Consider the following 20,753-nt stretch of genomic DNA (forward strand, 5'->3'; position numbering starts at 1 on the left):
GAAATGTGAACATTCGCTGGCTGTACCACAACGAGTTACAAGACAATATCAAGGAATGGAGTTGAAAAGTGTCTCAAGCGACAGTGGAGTTGGTGTTTTGGGAAGGATGACACTGTCTTGAGGAGGAGAAACTGGGTTGGAAGAGATTGGGTGGTGGGGGGAAGACAGATGAAGGGGTGGAGGGACTGATCAGAGGGGTGCCAGACACAAAGAGGCCACGCTATGGCCAGTGGCACGCGATGGGCAGATTAACCAGCGTTTCCTCCCCTAACCGAAGCATTAGGACACCTGACTGATTCCCTCCAATGGCAGCCAGCCAAGGATTCGTGGGAGGGTGGGAGGGAAGACACGCTGGGGCTCGCCTTTCAGCACTCAGGCTCTGCAACAACACAAAGAAGGGTGGGGTGATATTCGCGGGGAGGAAAAAAAAAAACAGGGGGAGATAGGGCTGGTGATGGCTTGGAGTTGGGTGAATGGGGGGGCTACAAGCCTTACCCCTCACCATCTGCTGCCCGGGCTAAGTGAGGACAGGGGCAGGGCCCGAGCGTGGAGCGGGGTGGAGTATGAGAGCGTGTGCACAGAAAACACACGTGTATCCGCGTGCACGCACCTGTTAGTATGTCAGTGGGTGGGTGGGTGAGTGGAACAGCAGATGGACAGGGCAAACTCCTGGCACTGCAGCTTCCATGTTGGCCATCCCACCTCAGCCAGCATCCCACACATTTCCTCCCCAGCCCCCAAACATTCTTAACCCCTGCTTGCAAAAACACAGTGTGAGACAATTCTTTATGTTTTGCTTGATTAAGACATCTACAATTAGAGACATTTCGAGACGGATGTGCGAAGCGTTTAACTGGGAGGCAGCTCTCTGCGATCAAAGCCAAACAGACGCAGCAGCCCCTTTTGCCTCCTCGCCACTTTGTTGCTCACGTTCACTTAAAATTTGCAGGTGAAATTGTAAGCTCTTATTAATGGCAGGCAAACAACTGGTGTCCTAAATTACACATGCTGACGCATTCTTCTTTACCAGATTCTCATGTTTTGCTCAGTTCTGTCCGTTCACCTCCATCGGGGAGCAGTTCATGCTGCCCCTTTATAAAAATAAAGGGGGTCAGAGCAACAGACAGTTCAGTCTCGCTTAACAGTAATCTGAAAATGCCTGTAATCCTCCATACAGAGCCCTTCTGGAGAGCGTGGTTGTAGCATTGAGAGGTGTAACCTCATCTCAGTTTAGCAGCCATGTGTCTGACCAGGCTTGACACGCAAGCAGAGCTTTACAGCTGCCAGGACACACACTGGGACACTGGGACATGAGGCACAGTAAAGCTTCCTCTGTCACTCCCAGGAATGAATATATACCTTTTTTTTTTTTTTATACACTGCAGAGAGAGTCCAGAGCTCAGTAAAATAAACACGTAAAATCTCTTACAAGTGATTTATTCTAAAGAAAACTTTGGGGGAAAATATGATTAATATTCCTCAATACCAATTTTACTTAAACATCAACGAAAATACAACAAGGAACAAAAACAAAGTTACTCCCTTAAATTATATTCATGGTCAGAAAATGCAGCACGATGGCAAATCTTTTTTGTGTGAAACATGACATCATTGGTGTAAGGTGTTATTGTTGCCTACAGATTTGAGTAATGTTTCTGTGTTCTAATTCAAAAAAGCACGCTTTAATCTCACTTTTTGCCAACAGGTATCAGTTTTGTAGGAACAGACGGTACAAAACGCTTTTTTTTTTTAAACTTCACTGGCAATAGCAGAACATGCTATCTAATGACTACAACAAAGAAGCTGAAAGTTACAGCGGATCTCAAAGTTTACACGACCCCGTTGATTTCAAACTGTTGCGATGCACTCAAGTCAGCTCATGATGAATCATTTCAATTTTCTTCTGCATTTAAAGTGATATTACTGTATTGTTTTAAATTCAACCGAAAAACAAACTAATGCAGTGGTTTGAATAAATCTTGAAACTAAAAAAAAAAGCTGCAGTAACCGGGTTGCGTAAGTGCACACAACCTTGTTATCTGCATCTTTGCATCCAATGAGTACGCGCTTGCCATCAATTAGACTGAATCTAAGGAAGCAGATTTCGCTGGCATTTATTCATTTGCATCCTTCAGCCAGAGTTTGCTGGATATTCCTCCAAAACAGAATAACAAAAGCAACATAGAAAACTTTTCAGAGAGGCTCCCAGAAGCCTGACAGGAACACCATCAGCTGTAATGACTGTGTGTTTCACGTGTGACAACAATCTTATGGTCTCCATTTGTGTTGGCTAAGAATTAAGATACCATAAAACACATTTGCTTCCAAAGAAAGCATCCAGACCTTTCAAAAGCCAAGAAAGTGTTATTGGCTGATGATACGGTTTGTAAAGAAGTGCTTGGTATGAAAACAACATTGTGCATCAGAAAATTACAGCTATGTGGTGGTACTAGCATCACGATCTTGGGCTGCTTTTGCACAAACAAAAACTATGTTTTTTGCTGAAGTAAATCAAATGGTAAATGGAAATGCTCATATTTTAAATTATATGAGCATCATAAAAGTCAGTTTTGACCCCAAACTTTGACTTGTCAGCTTCAATTTTTCAGAGTGCTTCAATTTTTCAGTGTTTCTGTCTCCAAGCCTGCATCCAAATCACCAATAAGTTGGCTGCTCAGAAAGGAAATAAAAAGCTGGAGAAGTCCAATCTGAAATCAGTGGGTTCACCTGAGGAGATATGTATACAAGATGTCCTCACTTTCTGATAGAATAGGAGAGCTTTTACAAGGCAGGGTGGGTTCGCATTGTCAAGTTAGGATGCAGCGCGTAAAAAGATTTTTACTTGCTCCAATACTGATCTAAAGACATCACAATCAGTAAACATCAGATTCAACTTGTATTTTGTTGAATTATTAATATTTTTCTGACAGGTTTTATTTCAATTTTGTTCCTTTTTATTCTTTTATTTTGTTTGCTTAGTTCAGCTTTTCAGGACCCATGTATGGACATACTGAAAAAAAAAGTATGAACACGTAACTAATAGACCCTTTATATCAAATCCACAAATAACTACAAACGCAACTAACAAATAGTTCCTGACTAATTAACTACTAGTTAGTTAGTTAGTTAGTTAGTTAGTTAGTTAGTTGGTTAGTTAGTTGGTTGGTTAGTTAGTTGGTTAGTTAGTTAGTTAGTTAGTTAGTTAGTTAGTTAGTTAGTTAGTTAGGAGCTAACTAACAATGCATTTAATGATTTGATATGTGTATCATATCATGACATGCAAATAACAATATGATTTGCATATCAACCAGAATCATATTATGTTTTGCGTGATATGATTTTGCTTTAAACACACAATATTTGTCATCACTCGTTTTTAAACCATTTTAAGAATTAATTTATAATTCTTCAAAAAATATATTCTAAGCCAACGTCTGATAGGCACAGTATGTCAGTAATGGTTCTGTGGGTTTTTAAAACAAATATTAATTAGAAGATAGTTCTTCTAAACACTAGAGTAGCCGATGTCTCAAAAAAGGTGCAACTGTACAGTTTATATACCAATAATTACTAAAAAGGTCTACAACCATGTTCTTTTAAAAGGACTGAACATATATTGGGTGTCCTATTTTTTTTTTCACTTAGTGTAAACCTTCATAAGCGTCCTTTTACTCAGCTATATGAGGAATCCACCAACATATAAAGTCTGGGGCTACTTAACAAATTTTGATTTTAAATTTGAATTTTATTACCTAGTTTGTATCTGTTTGCCTAAATGATAAACTGACGGCACTATAGTCCTTTATATCCTCTGTCAGTAATACCTCCAGTTTCAGGTGTTTCATTTAGTTTGTAGTCCATTTTATCTTCATTCAGAGTAGACTTAGCAATCAATCACAAACTAATACTTAGCTATATGTAAGAGACCTGTGGGAGGTAAAAGGTTAACAGCTTAAAATCAATTACACTTCAAGATCTACAACAATGGTGTGTTTTCATGCTCTCCCTCCACGTGTTTTTACACAGAAAATAGTTCCATTATTAACCCTATGAAGGTGTTCTGTTAGACCTGCAAACGTATTGTGAGCAGCAGACAGCATAAAAGTTGTCATCAACGAGATCAGGAAGTACCTGAAGAAATTATCTTTTTTTTAAACCCGTTGTTGAGTTTATCCGAAATATATTGCTAAAAAATTAATTATTTAAAAGCAGTTTTGTAACCAACAATTTTCAAAATTATTTTGTGAGATTAGACCAGAACAATTAGCTCTCCTCCAACTCTTCTAAAAAAAAGGTCTCAGGCTTAGCCACCAATTACATTTAAAATATTAAAACGTAGCTCTTTTTAAAATAACTCGAGCAATGTTAGTAATTTTGTTGCAATGGAAGTGGAATGGATTTCAAGACTTTTTTTTTTATCTGCTGTTTTTCTTTTTCTTTTTGTACCAGTGGCTTAAATAAGAACTACATACAAATGCACAAAATGGTATAGGTTTCTGAAAGCACTTCATTTTTTAGTCACTAATTGAAATGTGTCAAGGATGAAATAAACGAAAACAACTAACATCTATAACTTTGTAAAATTACATGAAGTTTAAAAAAAAGTAAAGTGGTAGTAACCTGGCCCCAAAACCTTGCAAACCAAACAGACCAGGAACTGACAAGTTCTACATACCACTTGGTTTAACCTTCATCAGTGTATTGATTAAAATAGATCAGCCAACAGCCGAGCAACTACTCATCCATTATGTAACCGTGTTCTAACACACATCCTGTTGGTGTGAAAAAGAGACTTTACTCATTTTTTGGAAGCGTCAGAATAATTTCTTGCATCCACCAAACAAAGCAACCGAGATCTAATGACTGCGATCTAAGATCAATTGAATTAAACTGAAGTCCTTTTAAAAGTAGAACTTACAGCTGTGTTCAGCAGGAAATGAAAGAATATTTCCAAACCCTCGAAGCTTTGGAAACAGCTGTGCAGCCTTTAGAAAACCACTCAGTACTGAGACTAAAAGAGCTCCAGTTTGCAGGGGAGCACAAAGGACCCAAAGCGTTGGGAGCGTCTGATTTGGAGATAGAAAAAAAAAAAAAAAAAAGGTCATGCTGTCGCGTGAGTCAAGATTTAACTTCTTCCACACTGATTAGAGAATCAGATTAGAGAAAGGGAAATAAACGAAGCGATGTTTGGCATAATCACACATAAAGGTGGTTCAACAAAATAAAGAATTTCTTTCAGACACAAAGTGGGTTTTCATTCGGTATTAGGATGTCACCTACATGGTGGCCAGCAGTGCCAATTTAGCCAGAGACTCCACTTTTTAATCTTTTTGGGAGGAGGCATTGGAAGACAAATACTTGTTTGAGCAAGTCCTGATTAAATGAAAACAGCAAATTCTTGAATATGTACTGATCAAAAACAGAACGTAAAGGATGTAGAATACACACGATACACCCAGAGAAACAATCTAACCTTTAACTTCTGTATATTTATTCAGTGGGGGTAAAAAAAGAAGATCCCAGCTGAGAAATGATGTACAGCAATTATTGGCAACCTAGCAATTCATGAGAAATAAAAATAGCAAGTATTTTTTTTTATTATACATCAGAGAAAAATCTGTCAAATAGCTCTTTATTTGTAATCCATTAATTCTTGCTTCTACAAGATCTAAAAAAATGACACAAGCCAATTTTTCTTGCCCAGTCTTCAAAATGCAAAGGATAAAAAAATAATAAAATAAAATAACACATCATTCAAGTCAGGCAGATGTTGTGATCTACAAAAGTCAGAAAATAGTTTCTTGACTTACAGTTAATACAATTTTAAATAACAGAAGTGACAAGGCTGATCATGGAAATGTATCTTTATGCCCCAGAACTGAGCAAAGGCTTTATGAGGCCCTGAGCAGAAATTCAATTGGGAACAACAAGCCAATTATAATTACTATAGACGTTTATTTTATTTACATGGAGCCATGAGAAAACCAGTTCAGTAGCTGTGCGTATAAAACATGCCCTCATCTCACACAGAACTAATCAAAGTTAACATTATTTAAAAAAAATAATGTTGAAATAATTCTCAAGGGTTTTCACAGTAGGTATGTCCCAGGTGAAGTCATTTTCTAGGGCTATCCGCTCCAAGTAGCAACCTTAGCCCAAACTTCATGCTGGTAAGACTTCAGTCATCTAAACTTAAGCTTGCTATTCACCGGTTGAGGTTCTCGTGACGAGTTAACTAGAAGAAAAATACACTTTCGTAGCATTTGCACAAAATTACTCAGCAGAATTTGCGAAACATGGTCAAGTTACTTTTATTCAAAAGAAGAGTAGCGACTATTCCCCCTGCTGCTGCTAACAAATTATGTTGTAGTGTTTACTTAGATTTTGATGAAGACAGCAATAACAGAACTTTTGGAAAATTCAGTAGTTTTTTGATTGCTTCTTGCACAAAATACACTTTTTATTATTACAGACTAACAAGAATAAAAAGTGACCTGATCAGGAAGACCAAGCTGTCAAGAGAGTGAACTGACATTCCACCTTATTAGCTGTAGTTTTAAAATTATCTCCATCGGTGCAACAAATTATGCTGCTTTAGTTTGTGCTTTAGTTTTCAGTGACTAGAAATATTTCCAGACAAAACTTGCTTTTATTGAAAGCAATAGAAAAATGTTTGACCCTTCTTTCTGTCAGCTGTGTGAAGCAAAAGGTTAAAAGACGAGCACATCCACATTACTCTGTGCTCCACACACAAAGGAAACTCCGGTCTCTCTCTGCACCTTCTCTGGCATATTATTAAAAGCACCGCAGTTTGTCTAAAACAATATGAGCATCTTTGCAGTTTGGGAAAACGTTTTAAAATCTGGACATAACTTTAGCTCATCTTCCGGTTGTGTTTTGTCCACGCACAACTCGCAAAGTGCAGATCTACATTTTATGTGGCAACACATCCAACTACATGTTGGCTTGGATTATTTAGTGATTTATGGCTCTTCACAAGAAGCATGTTCTGCTTAATTAACCTCCTTCATTGTTTTACCTGCTTTTAAAGTTTTTCCTCATTTCCATATTTCACTATGACGAACCAGTCTGACAGTTCATCTGTGTCACCTTTACAAAGCCTTTTTCTTAAAGCTACTTGTATCTAAATGTCACAAATTTACATCACAAAAGCAGTAAACATTTTTAGGTGAAACTTAACATTTATTGAAAACTTCTTCTACAATATAATAAACCTTTTAAAACCTAAAGTTACACACTAAAGAAGATAAAATGGAAAAATTGGTGAGGTTTAAGGATTAGTGCAGGGTGTAGGTATTTCAAGGTTTCGAAGTCCAGATAATTTACTTGTTTCAAGTTGATTGTTTTAACCAACAATATTTACAACGATTTTCAATTATAAACCTATATAAGACTTGCATGTCTTCAATGAGAGAAAATCTGAATTGTTTGTCTAAATGGCAGATGTAAAATCTTGTTTCCCCTTTTTTACAACAAGCAATGTGCAAAGACCCAAATGAGGCAGATCGTTTTGTTTAATGTCACCATGTAGCTCATCTACGCGTCACTGGGGTCTAAATGAAAAGAAACAAACATTTCTAACAATAAACATGTCCAATCTATAGCAAAAATATAAACCACATAACATTTTCAAAATTCCCGTGTTTGTCTTTGTACAGAAAATCTTAGTGTTGAACAGACATTCCCAAAAAAAAGACCATTTGTTCACACACACACATATATATATATATATATATGTGTGTATATATATATATATAAAGCTGTAAATCCTTTCATTTGTGGGAGAGAAATATTTCTTCAGTCAAACAGTATTTGATATGTAGACCAGTCAAAGTGTATTTTAAGAGGTTCAAGCTGAAACAGCTGCCATATATTTTGGTCTGCATATATAAAACAATAAAAAAAAATTTAAAAAAAAGAGAAAAAAAGGGAATTATGATCTGCTAAAACAGCAACAAACAGCGACCCGATAAATCATGTTAAAACAATCCTTTAAACAACAAAGGAATATAGCGCCTGTTCATAAAAATTATCAAGTAAAAAAAAAAAAAAAAAAAAAGATCAGGTAATGAAAAAATAGGTATGTGTACTTGGAATAAGCTACACATTTGCTGATCCTTAAATAGTTTTATTGTTAAATTATACACAGACCGAAGTGTCTGCTTAGAAGCCTACAGTCAGTGTTTTGGCACATATATCTGTGGAGTATGTGCGCTGCACTTTTCACGCAAATCCAAATAAATGTTGGATCGCTCAAGTTGTTTAGAATAACCAAAGTTAGCTTAGCTGTCTGGCAATGTGTGTTAAACAGCTTCTTCTTCTTGTATGCAAGGTTATATTTACCTTTAACCAAAAAAAATGTAAAAAAAAAAAAAAAAAAAAATCAACACTGTAGCAGTTTATTCAAAGTTTCTTAAAAGTTTTTTCTTCCTATCAAAGAAACGTTGAACCTAAGGTACCACTGATAAAACTCCTTCAGAATCAGAAACCGTGTTAAAGCTCATCCAGTCACAGGAAACACCCGTCACCAGAACCACGCACTACTTCCCCCCCCTTCAGTTTTATCCTAGAATAAATCCTTATTGAATAAATCCCCACAACATATCTGCCAACTCTAAGCTCACATACTTAGTTTTTAACACCAAACACACCCAGCTCTGTGCAAACCGCATAATACAGATCTGTTCCTCTCTGTGTGCCATAAAAAAAGCTCCCTCTGAAACAAACTACTTCAGATTTTGCTTATTTGAGGATTGAAAGATTTTAAACACCTTTTCCTGAATACAAAAGCTGCAGCTGAGCTCATAATGGAGCTCTTCTTAGTGTTTTGTAGCTTTAGCTTGTTAAAATGATAAAAAAAACCAGAAGTGGCAATAAAGAGAGAAAAATAAAGTCAGATTTGTGGCTTCTTTAAAAAAAAAAATTGTTACTGTGCTCTGAAAAACCCATCAGACAATATGGACTTCTGTTTAATTTGTGTGTCAAAGTTAAATAGTTTGCCGCCGCAAAAAGAAAATTGCGTGTTTGTGCGAGTCCTGCTGAGATGACCCACTGAAAAGCAAGTTGACAGATATGTTGGGCAGCTCCACGCGGCTACAGCTGAGCGTTGTGGAGATGTTAAAACACACAACAAACGTTTCCAGCCAGTAAAGAAGTCCTTTCCCCCCTACAGCGTGTTGCTCTCCTGACTGAAGAGAGCTTCAAGGCCCAGTTGTTCAGTCTCCACTATGTCCTTTTCCGGCTTCGGCTTCTTGAAGAGTGACGGAAGGTTGCGGATGTGGACCTCCTTCCTGAACTGCTGGCAGAGAGCTTTCTGTGGGGGAGAAAAGAAAAAAAAAAAGTTAAAACAAGAACATTTTCATTAGATTGTTTGGCACCATTGAGCTGGGGGAACATTTTCTGCTGCTGAGAACAGAAGATTTACAGCACAGTCAAAATCACACTGCTGATCTCCACTGTGGGGTCGGAGGACGAGAATTTACACCGAGGATTGAAAAGTGAAGCGCTGCTCTCTAGTGGTTAAATGTGGCATTACCCCTATAGTTCCTGCCAGGAGCTTCTTGAACTGGTCTCTCCTTTTCTTCTCTCCAGCCTTCTGGGCGTTGGGATCCACCAGCCTTTGATCGTAGAGGTCCAGAGCGTCAATGCTGATGTTTGGAACTTGGGTCATCACTGCCCGCAGCTCCACGTAGCGAGGCCGCTAACGCAGATGGACAGACAACAGAGACAGGGGTTCAGAGGAGCCTCTGCCGCGGAGGTAAAGACACACTTGTGTAAAGTCGTGATGACACCCCGCTTTGCCGTCACTTGCTGCAGAGGATCACGTTACATTGCTCAGCCAATCAGAGCTGCGGAGGAGCACTGATTGAAGGAGAATTTGAACTTTTGTCTTTGATTACTTCAACAAAGCTCACAGTTTTTACCAAATTCTATAGTCTAAATCTGCTCCTTAGTCGCATCTTTTCGGGGTTGGTACTGCCTCTAGTGGCGTGGGGGTGGTAACACAGCTAATATAATTACATTACTAAATCAGAATACCGCAAAGTATTTTGTGTGTCGGGGGTTTGGGATAAGAAGGGTTCGGTGAAAGCGCATATGCAACTGGGGGGTTCAGTACCTCAAAAAAGGTTAAGAACCACTGCACTAGAGGAACACTATGTTACTGCATTTTAGCCAATAAAATGTTTATTTTCTTATTTAAAACAAAAAAAGCTCATTTAATTATTTGTTTCTTTGCATTTTTTATGTATTTCTAATACTGTATAAAAAAAGCTTTGGTAGATAAAAGAAATAATAAAAATCAGCAAAACGTGCCAATTTATGATAACCGTCAGTATAACTATTAGAATAACCGATTACTAAAATAATTATTAGTTGCAGCCCTAGCAACTAGGCAGCTATTTACGGTTCATAGGAAACTAAATGAAAACAAATAATTGGTGATTTAATTGATATTGAATGTCATGCTCTTTACAAAAATAGATTTGACTGGCTCGAACTTTTCATATCAAATCTAGCTTGCGACTACTCTAAACTTCTGACTTTCTGTCAAAGAAGTTAACTCATGTAAATATGATTCCTATAAACAGGCATGAAGAGCATTGGCGTTAGGCTCACCAGGTTTTCGTAGATGAGCATTGCTAGGTTACAGAGGGGAGTGTTGCAGGCTTCATGTTGTCCGTGAACCTGCAGGGCTCTGAGAACGCTGGTGTAGAACCATGTGACCGCTTCAGGGAGGAGGTTACCTGCTACAACCTGGGGGGAAACGGTCATAAAGAGGAGTCTGGTTGAAGCAAGAAGATGTGGCTCATGTACACCAAACAAGGAGTTATTATCAGAATCATGGAAGTGCTGCAGCTTAATTTAATACAATAGTTTTGGCACTGTTGCTAGGAGGTAACGGAAACATAAATGCATCCAAAACTGCTTCTATTGGCAGACAAGAACGCTGCAACTGAATAATGCAGTCATTAAAAAAACAACAACAACAACAAAAAACAAAACATCTATGCTACAACAACATTTTGTCCCAAAATAGTCTGTAGGACTGTATAGTCTTGGCTTTTCCTTATGTTGTTCAAAGACCACTTAGTTTTTGGGGACTTTTGTGTTTTGAAAATGCAGAATATAAGTTTTAAAAATTCTAAATTTTTTTTTTAAGACGTGGACCATGAGCTGCAACAAGTAGTTTCAGTTGAAGACAAAAAAAATACAATAAAACCCTAAAAAGAAAAACAAAATAAATAAAGCTGCTGCAGTCTGGACTCTACCGGCCGCAGGAGGTTCCAGCAGACCATGGACGCCGTTCGGTGGCAGTTTGTGGTGTCCTTCCAGGACAGTGAGGTGAACGAGAGGGTCAGCAATGACATATACACACTCTGGGAAAGAGGGAAAAAAAAAAGCAAAACATTAAGTTTAGGAGCCCTATTTAAATGTGAACATGGCTTAGATTTGTTTTGTTTTTTTTAAATCTGAAACTGACCTCGTGTTTCATCAAGCATCTTCCAAGCTCACTCAGCTCTTCTGTGGGTTGAGGGGAAGACGCCACCTGCACCGACTCCATCATCACGTCTTCCTCTGCGAGAGCACATTTTTAGCAAAACAATCACATTTTTTTTAACCCCTCACTCGAGATAAGAAAAGTATAACTCCACTTCTACCATCGATTTCCTCCTTAATTGCTGCTGGTTCAGGCCCTTTTCTGGAAATACAGCTTACATCTGAAAGAGAGAGGAAAGAAGATGGGTGTTACGAAGCCGTCATAACTCACGTTCCACTCGGTTGGAGAAAATGCTGATCAGGCAGTTGTGATCTTCCAGCTAGGAAACCAGCTAAGTGATGTTCTCTGGTGTCTGAGCGATCAAAACACCTGCGCAGCGTCGAGTCCGCGGAATTTGATGCGACGCAACCAGAGACAAAATAACACCCGGTTTGTGACGCGCGTCTTAAAATGTGCTAAGAATGTCACAAAGAAGTTTCTGGTGTCGCTTCATGTGAAAAGAAACTCTATAGAGGTGATCCTTATAATCATGATTGCGCTCTTTAAAAAGAAACAAGATAATGACTATTTTTTAAATGTAAAATACGAGCAAAAGCAGTGACTTGTGGGACTTACTGAGCAGATCCAGAACCTCCCTGGTGAGCAGGCGAACCAGCTGCTCCTCCAACATCTCCTGAGTCACAGCGCAGTCCTCGTAGACCGCCCGCTCCTCCTCATCCTCGTCACTGAGAACAGAGAGAGGTCAGTTTGAAAATTAAAACACCGATCCTACGTATTTAGAGCCCAAATGAGGACTTTGCTGAAATGAATCTCTACCGTATTCACAAGTTTCAGAAAATAACCCGCTGCTCCTAATTTAAACAAACATCTGCTGCAACAGCGTGACCGACAGCTGCCTGCCGCCTCATCATTTTACCGCAACTTACTTGACGGACGTCCTCTGGTTGATGACCTGCCACTTTACGTTTAGTCTCTGCGATATAAAGCAAAAGCATCGTCAGGACACGTTGCTGTGAAAATATTTAAAGCTAAATTTTATGCCAAATTAGACAAAAAAACTAAGTTTAAAATCAGGGTTCTGACCTGCAGCATGTAGGTGAACAAAGGCCCCAGCAGAGGGCGCAGCAGACTGTCGTGATACTCTGGAGGACATGAGATCACTAGCTGCTTCAAAAACAGCCGTACACACCAGTCAAGGCAAATCAGTGTTTCTGCACAAAATAAGAGCTTTGCTTTTTGTGTAAATAAAACAAAGCGCATTCAGACAATTTTTTCTTTTTAAATGACAAAGGATATGAATCATTGAGCGGAGTCTGTGGTCAGGCACGTGGTCGAGGGAAGTAAAGGCAGAGCCGATGATTCCTTCAGCCAGACTCTCCACGGTGTAGAAGTCCTGCAGCAGAGCCGGACCCGCGTTACCCAGGATGTGGAAGCTGCAGGGAGGTGGCGGGAGGCAGAATGCGTAAGGATGAGATGGCATCAAGACAAAATATAAAACCGTGCAACAGTTTGTATAGCGATAACAAACCATACCAATTTTCGAACAATGAGTTAAAGAATCCCTGCATGCGATCCAAGAGGCTTTTATGCACCGGAGCGTCATAAATATCCAGAGGAGGCTGTGGGAGACCTGAAAACATTCATTTAGGAGGCTTAATATTTTTGAATGAGTCTTCACTTAGGGCATACAAAAAAAAACAATTAACACATTGAGGCAGCTCTTCTTACCAAGAATTACGAGTTTATCTCCGTCCATCACATCATAGGCTCTGGAGAAAGTCTCACTGAGACGAGCCACGTTCTCTGGCATGAACAAGCTGTTCTGAGTCCTGCAGAAAACATTAAATAAACAAGCTTTACAATAAAACGAATTAAGAGGACATCATTAACATATGTTACTGACAATCACATATTGGTCAAGTAATTTCCAAAATATTTTTTCTTCTTTTTAATATAAATTTTGTAAGTGAGAAAACTTAATATCATAAACAAACTCCATCCGTCCAACTTAGCTGGTTAATCAAAAATCCGCAGTGAAGGTGAGCTGTTGAGGTTATTCACACATTGGCACGCGCACCTTATTAGAGCCAGCAGGTTGGGCAGGAAGGCCAGAAACTGAGCCGCACAGGGGTTTCTGTAGATGGGGGCTCCAGCAGGTGTGCCACCCACCACGAATCCTCCGGCTCTCGCTTCTTCCAGGTCCGCAGGCCATCGCGCACGCTTCACCACGGCAAGCATCGCATACAAACAGAAGCTCAACTAGGAGGAAACACAAGCGAGTGATCGATGAGGATCAAAAACAAAACAACCATCCTTCTAGGCGTAAACGACGTTGGGCAGAGCTGTATTTGTATTTTTTTAAACTCCGCTTACTTGACCCCTGTTAGGTCCAGCTGTATCTCTCGCTTCTCTTTGCTCTGTGAACACTTCATCTGCTCCAACAAACGACAGGAACTTGACAGGATCCCAAAGCACGCTGAAACAAAGGTCAAAGTCAAACATGTTTCAATAATTCTAAAAACAAAAAGAAAAATGTGCAGAATTTTACATAAAAAAAATAAAATAAAAAAAATCACAGCAACCTTGTCATCTCCTCAGAGGTCCACTGTGTGATTATTGGGGCCGTTAGCTCATCTAGAAAAGCCTTTTGCTTGTCAAAGTCTTTAAACTGGTTACTGATGAGTACCAGAGCTTCCATCTGGGAGCATTTCTCCAAGAAAGTCAGCAAGGCTTCATTTGCAAACAACTCTTTGACGTGGTTGTAAAACATGTCGAAGCAAGGCTGCGGAAGAAAAAAAAAAAAAAGGTAACAGCACAAGTTAAAAAAGATGACTCAGGTTGACTTTTTATGTTTTATTAAACATAAATTACCAAGATAAACTGCGGGTAATCCCGGCAAATTTTGATGATAGCCGAGCACGCGTGTCTCCGAACATTCTTCACGGCTCGACTCCGGGGCGCCTGGGGAAAAAAAAAAAAAAAAAAAAAAAAAAAAATCGCTGGAATGTTTCATTTACAATTCAGATAAGAGAGATTATGAAAAATTACCCTGCCAAGTGAAAACAACTTACCTTGTTTTCCAAATCAATGTGAAACGTGACGGCTTTGAATAGCTGTGGAGCCAAAACACAGACAGCGAGAGGTAATCAGTAAGAACAAAGAGGCGTGGCTTGAGAATTGTAAAATTAGCTGTAAATGTAGACGAAGGTACATATATAGAAATGTTTATGTGTAAAATACTGAAAAAAATCCTTTAGTGGAAATCAAAAATTTCAAAAGGACACAAAGTTTCTTCTTTTCATGTTTGGATCAAACGGACCAATTTTCAATCGAACCTTGTAGAGAACCTGTGGCACGAACTGTGGCCTGTGGGTGACGAAGGGAAAGAGGGCAGAAATGTTGCTCAGCACACAGGACAGGATGAGCGGGTCTCTGGTTTCGTAGTTCAGCACGCCCTGCAGGAGCTCCATGCTCTGGTCTATCGGCAACTTCTGCGCAGGTCGTAGAAGAACGGTGAGAATACATCACGTTTGCCCCCTTTTTTGTTGTTGTTTCTGTACTGTGATAAACATTTAGTCACCTGCTCATCCATGCTTTTGAAGATCTGATGCATCACACACTCCATGAAGACAGTCAGCGCATCCCACTGAAGGACGGACGGAGACATCAAGGAACACAGACCCTCTGCAGTCTTCGCTGGAGACAAAAGAAAGTTTTCAGAGTAGAAGAGTTAGCTACTAGTGGAAAGAAAATAAGGACACAGACTTATAATTTGACCTCAAAGGAGACTTTATGAAGGCTACAAGTATAAAAATAAAAAAAAACAACCAGCATGTTGCATTTGCTGTGGTGCTACAGATATTACAGAGTCAAAGTTTTTCTGAGCAAAAAAAGGAAACAGTCAAACCCTTACACGTTGTTTCTCCAGGATCAACCGGACTGGCGACCTGGAATCGGAGCCATTCTGCTGCGGTGTGGAAAGCTTCTACCGGAAGGATACGACTTAGCGTCCTCAAAACGTCGCCGTGCTGCGACCGATAAGCTTTAAGACAACGCAAAAGAAATAAACGGCATGGAAACCAACAACGAAATCAAGGAGCCTACGAGACAATGAGTTGATAAAACCTACTGGAAAAGAACGAGTTGAAGTCATCGTCGCTGTCGAAGTCCATTCGTGAGTACACACAACTAGGGCTGTCTTGTTTAGAAGGAAAGCCAGTCTGGAAGGAGACAAATAAAACTTTACGCCATGCTGTGAGAAAGTATTGTCATCCTTTCAACTTTAACACATATCTCACAATATGACCACTGTGTGGTTCGTTTTCTCCATCAGCCCTGTGAACGATCATACAAGGAGACTCTCACCCTAACAAGGTTGGTTGTTGATACTTTGAGGTATTCGAGGGCCATCTCCACAACGACAGGGACTTTTGATAGAGTCTCGTGTCTGAACAAACTGGCCCATGTTGACACAGTGCAAGATTTTAAAAACTGCAGAATATAAAATGAGAGGGGGGGAAACAAAAACAAAAACACATCAGCTCAAGCACAACCTTTAAAAAGAAAATTTCAGCAACATTCAAGCGTTAGCCCTGCGATAATTAGCAGTAACTAACCTGACTGGAATGTGTAGTAAAGGCTAATAAGGCTTCGGTGTACTTGCTGAGATTTGGAGGAACTTCAACCTCTGAACACGGACCCTGTGGGGAGACGGGGGGGGGGGGAGCATCATTTCAGACGGCGGTGTGATCAAAGCGCACGCTAAACGGAGAGGACAACACTCGTACATGTGTGACCACACAGGGGGAAAAACTCACCACTAACGAGCAGAGCTGGAATCCTAGAGCGCAAAGGACCTGACAGAGCCGCTTCAGGAAAACGTAGCGCCGCTCCACCACCTCCACTTCTCTGAAAGCGCAACAAGCACCGTGACGCACACTGTAGCTTGACGTCAAGAGTAAATAAAAACAACCGACTCATTTTTTATTTTTACAAGGATAGACATGTGACAGAACTCACTGTGGTTTGGAGGAATTTGGACATATCGCTAAACCATCTGCGGATCTGGACACAGATACAGGATATTAAAGTATGTGTTATAAAACGATGCCTTCAGTATAATCGGGAGAACGAAGCAGCGGCTTCACTCACTGGGCTGCGGACAGGATGTACTCGATGGCCACGTCGTTAAACAGCAGCATGAAGGGTTTCCTCTCCTCCAGTTTGCCCTGCAGGAGAACACCATAAAAACTATAAGTACGTTCCACTTGTTCACCTGATTGCAAGTTATGACACAAATATCTTTTCAGCTTATTGAATAAGAGCAAGAGTTCAGCGATGCAGAACAAATTAAATCTGGTCCTTCAAACAGTTTCCTATCAAAAACTCTGCTAAACTGGGAACAGTGTTGGTGTAATTCCAGAAAGCGCTCATAATTAGGTATTGCTTCGTAAAACCAAGGCATGCAAAGCGTCTCAGCTACTTCTATCTCTTTCACCGTCTCGTCATTCCAGTGTTTAGAGACGACATCATAATTTTATGGCATAAGAAAAAGGTCCCACATATTAGCAACATTATTAATGTCTAATATTCCTTTTAGAAAGATGTACTGTGACTTTTTCCTCTAATTGTACCAGAAGCTGTACGGGCAAGTAATAAAAAGGAATAAAATATTACTGACTGAATGATTTTTATTTTAGCAGCCTGATAAACTTATTGTTGTTCTCCATGTCAAATTAGGCATTAATTGTTTGCAGACATTTCTGTGTTGGAAAATCCCGAATGGATGTTGTAAAGTCTGAAAAATAATCGCTCCTTTAAAATAAACAGGACTTTCCTCCACTTGGATGTCCTGTTATTAGATTTCAGAGAATCTGTCAGGGCTAATTGTTTTTGTTACTCAATATAATGTTTTTTTCCCCAAACCTTCAATTTATTATGAAGAACCAGTTGGTTTCAAAAATGAAATCAGGGAATACCAAATGTCTTTCAGAGTAATAACGATCTTAAATCGTTGTCAAACACTGTAAGGCTGCTGGCCAGAATTACTACGAAGGTGTCCTTTATAAAGAAAATTATAAAGGACGACTAATAAAACGGATGAATCTCCAGGCAGTTTTTCCGCAACTCACCTTCCGGCTTAAAGCAATAAGCAGGCACTCTGAAGCCTCTAGCTGCAGCTCGGGTTCACTCAGCAGCAGACACAGCATCTCCAGCAGCTGACAGTTCCTGGAAGTGATGTGCACCAGTGTCACCCAATCTACGTAGCCTGCGAGCGTATTGAGCGTGGCCACGGCCACTCTGCAGTGAGCTTTGGCCTGTGTGCAGGTAAAATGTTAAAAATAGACAAATGAGTACATTGCGAGGTGGGAAATGAATGAGGGGTTTTTGTAAATACCTTCAGTTCAAGTCCTGGTTCCTCCTTCTGGAGAAACAAAGCAAAACTGTTTAAAACTGCTGCTTTTTGGAGACCTAAAATAATCCAGTCGAGGCTTTACTGACCAATTTGCGGTAGTCCTCAACATTGATATGCAGAATGGCCAACAAGAAACTGAAGATGCTGTCCATGTTCTGGGTGAGTGTCTGTTGAATGTCTCTACGCCGCTGTGAGGGCAAAGTCTGGAAGGTGATCACGTCCTCTGCCAGCCTCAAGAGGATCAGCATGACCAGCTCGGTCTGCGCCTCCTACCACAAACATCCATTTTTACTTCATTTAGTATAAAGAAATTATTAATTTTCTCAAAAATGAAAAAAAGAGGGTCATTTATCATAACTTTTACTTTAAGAACTCTAGAAACGTCATGAACAAAAATTAAAAAAGATGAACACAGTCTCATGTCATAGCCACGAACATCAATGTATTTTATGAGATAGACCAAAACAAAATAGTGCACAGCTGCAAAGTGAGAGCAAATATATGCATAACAGGATATTTTACAGCTTTCTTTCAACAGTGCAGCTTTTCCTATATTATATGGGTCAGATTTGTGATAACTAAACTCTCTTAGTAATAATCTCTATGGCTAGCCAGTCAGTTTTTATGGCAGATTCTCATGTCTGGGTAGGCTTGCAACTGTGCCACACTTATTGCATTCGCATGTGATGGAAATGAAGCAGTACTCTGTGGCATGTTTAAAGCTGGTATATTAGCTAGTATATTGTTTTATAACCCAACCCTGCTTTAAACTTCTTTCGTTACCCATCTGCTGTGTTCCTTTTGTCTTTATGATACCGTTTGCTCACTAGTGTCCCCTAACAAAGCTCTGAAGTCTTCTCAGAACAGCAGTCTTTATGACAGTGTCATATTAAAAATGAATAAATGTAAATGCACGCTACACTTTTCAGATTTTTTTAAAGTACAATTCTTTCTTTTCACTTCATAGCTACAGCCTACTAGGTATTGGTGAATATAATAAAACGTGTGATTTAAACATGGCCAATAACGTCAGTGAAAAATTTTTTGAGCTCACTTTATTTGTTAAACAAATAAAGTGAGCTCATGTTTGGGTAGTGAAGCGCGGTGAGTATGACTAACTGGAATATATTTGCTTGCAAACCATTACGTAACCCTATTCAAACTAAAATGACACTGGATAAGGAAGCATGCTACACTTACTGCAGTGTTTATGCCACTCACCCCTTGGCTAGAGAGAGACTCCATCTCTTTCAGCATGTCTGGCCAATGCTGAGGCCATTCTCTTTTAATCATTTCCACCACAATCCGAGATAGGGCATCTTTGACGTGGCTCTCTTCCTCCAGGATAGAATGGGTGCCCTAATGAAACACGGTGACAGCCGTCAAACACAAATTGGGTGGTGTTCATCTGATCTAAATGAGGTGGTTATTTTACTATCCTTTTACTTTCACACCTACAGTTGCTAGCAGCTGCATGGCACACTCCTTCAGCTGGACCTTTTCTTGCTGCTGCATGTTGTTCCATCGAAACCTGGGAGAAAAATAAAATGGATCGTCACACCACACTGCTTTTATCATATTATGATTTTAAGTACCACGTAGTAGACTTACTTGATGACCTGCTCCAGTATCTGCAAGCCAAAGTGTCTGACTACAGCCGGCTGACTTTTGTCTGCTAAGCGAAGGCCACATGGGACACAAAGGGTGCTTGTCTCTTTAAATTCTTCACAAAACTGTTCAGAGAAATACGTCGGATTACTTTACAGCGAATTTATACCAACTAAATGTTAAAAGTGCAATTAAATTACACCTGAATGAACATGCAGCCAGGTACACGTGTTAGGCATAAAATCAACAGCTCGCTCTAAGCGAATAAAAGAAGTCCGAGCTATTTAATAAATAAATGATCGGTGGACAACACATGGAGAGTTGATTTGATTAAATTAAGTTTTCGTTTCCTTGTTCCAAGGTCTAATTTGTTATTCGTGTGAATGAGTGAACATGAGTCAACTATTCATTTATTCATACTAGGCTAGCTTCCCCAACATGTTAACTTTTTAACATCTAATTCGGTACGACTGAAAAGACGTTTCCAAGCAACTGTTACAAAAAAGTACTGAATAATAGAAGCAGTTTATTTATAGTTTACGGTCACATCATTACAATCTCCTGTTCGTCACAATAAATGACAAGGTAAGCTAACTAGCTAGCAATTGGTAATAGTGCTACCTTCAGGGCCTCCAGACGGTAAATCTGGCTGGTTTCTGCGTCCATCATCACCATCACGGCTTTTATAAGCTGATCACACATGGCGGCCACCTGCTCAGCCATGACTTCAGGTAGCGTCTGTCACACCGTTAAGACGAAAGCAAGCAACTCCCTTATGCAAAGCGCCGCTCTACCGTGGGTAACGTGCAGGCAGGGAAACACCGACGTCGGCCAACGTGCGCGAAGAGCGAAGCTGGGGTAAATTCGAGCCGCTTGGCTTGCCGTTAAAGCGGAATTCTGGGAGTTGTAGTCCTCTTTCCTTCTTTATGTCCTACTTTCCTTCTTTATATTTATGATATCCATGTTTAGTTGTTTCATTATGAATTTGATCATTTTGTTTAGATTTAAGAAATAAGATTTTTTTATTTATGTATTATTTTATTTGTATGTATTTTTTTAGTTTTATTGAAATCACTTTGTCTTTATTCTTTATCTAATTACATATTTCTTTGATGTTGCCCCTCTATAGCCCTGTCATTGCAAGTACCTCAATCAAAATTATATATTTGATCAATTCATATATTTAATTATTTAACTTCTTAATTTATT

General features: G+C 39.5%; 1 protein-coding gene across 1 annotated transcript; it reads right to left on the bottom strand.

Annotated features, from left to right (window-relative positions):
• Positions 1-5,616: 5,616 nt before the first annotated feature.
• Positions 5,617-20,390, bottom strand: xpo5 (exportin 5). Its single transcript, XM_008429562.2, has 33 exons — positions 20,166-20,390; positions 19,548-19,669; positions 19,395-19,467; positions 19,158-19,295; positions 18,023-18,205; positions 17,919-17,945; positions 17,653-17,838; positions 16,673-16,749; positions 16,541-16,585; positions 16,339-16,429; positions 16,138-16,221; positions 15,887-16,012; positions 15,651-15,741; positions 15,435-15,563; positions 15,102-15,217; positions 14,857-15,012; positions 14,593-14,634; positions 14,393-14,482; positions 14,104-14,303; positions 13,895-13,997; positions 13,599-13,780; positions 13,250-13,350; positions 13,055-13,151; positions 12,818-12,954; positions 12,605-12,702; positions 12,448-12,494; positions 12,137-12,246; positions 11,682-11,741; positions 11,504-11,598; positions 11,292-11,399; positions 10,639-10,776; positions 9,557-9,721; positions 5,617-9,334 (listed from the first exon to the last, which is right to left on the bottom strand). Exons 1-33 carry the CDS (start codon positions 20,265-20,267, stop codon positions 9,188-9,190), a joined length of 3,666 nt encoding a protein of 1,221 aa, XP_008427784.1. The 5' UTR covers positions 20,268-20,390; the 3' UTR covers positions 5,617-9,187.
• Between the last annotated feature and the right edge of the window lie 363 nt (positions 20,391-20,753).

Source organism: Poecilia reticulata, linkage group LG15 (genome assembly GCF_000633615.1).
Source record: "Poecilia reticulata strain Guanapo linkage group LG15, Guppy_female_1.0+MT, whole genome shotgun sequence".
Taxonomy (NCBI): Eukaryota; Metazoa; Chordata; class Actinopteri; order Cyprinodontiformes; family Poeciliidae; genus Poecilia; species Poecilia reticulata.

Bases quoted from the DNA above. Each gene is read 5' to 3' on its own strand.
- xpo5 (XM_008429562.2), bottom strand. From the start codon at position 20,267: ATGGCTGAGCAGGTGGCCGCCATGTGTGATCAGCTTATAAAAGCCGTG. The intron at 17,946-18,022 runs GTCAGTAAAGCC...TTGTTTCTCCAG, and splicing joins TTGAGGACTACCGCAAATTG to AAGGAGGAACCAGGACTTGA. The intron at 12,703-12,817 runs ATATCCTTTGTC...ACTGGTGTGTAC, and splicing joins CAGACTCCGCTCAATGATTC to GGCTGTTTTTGAAGCAGCTA.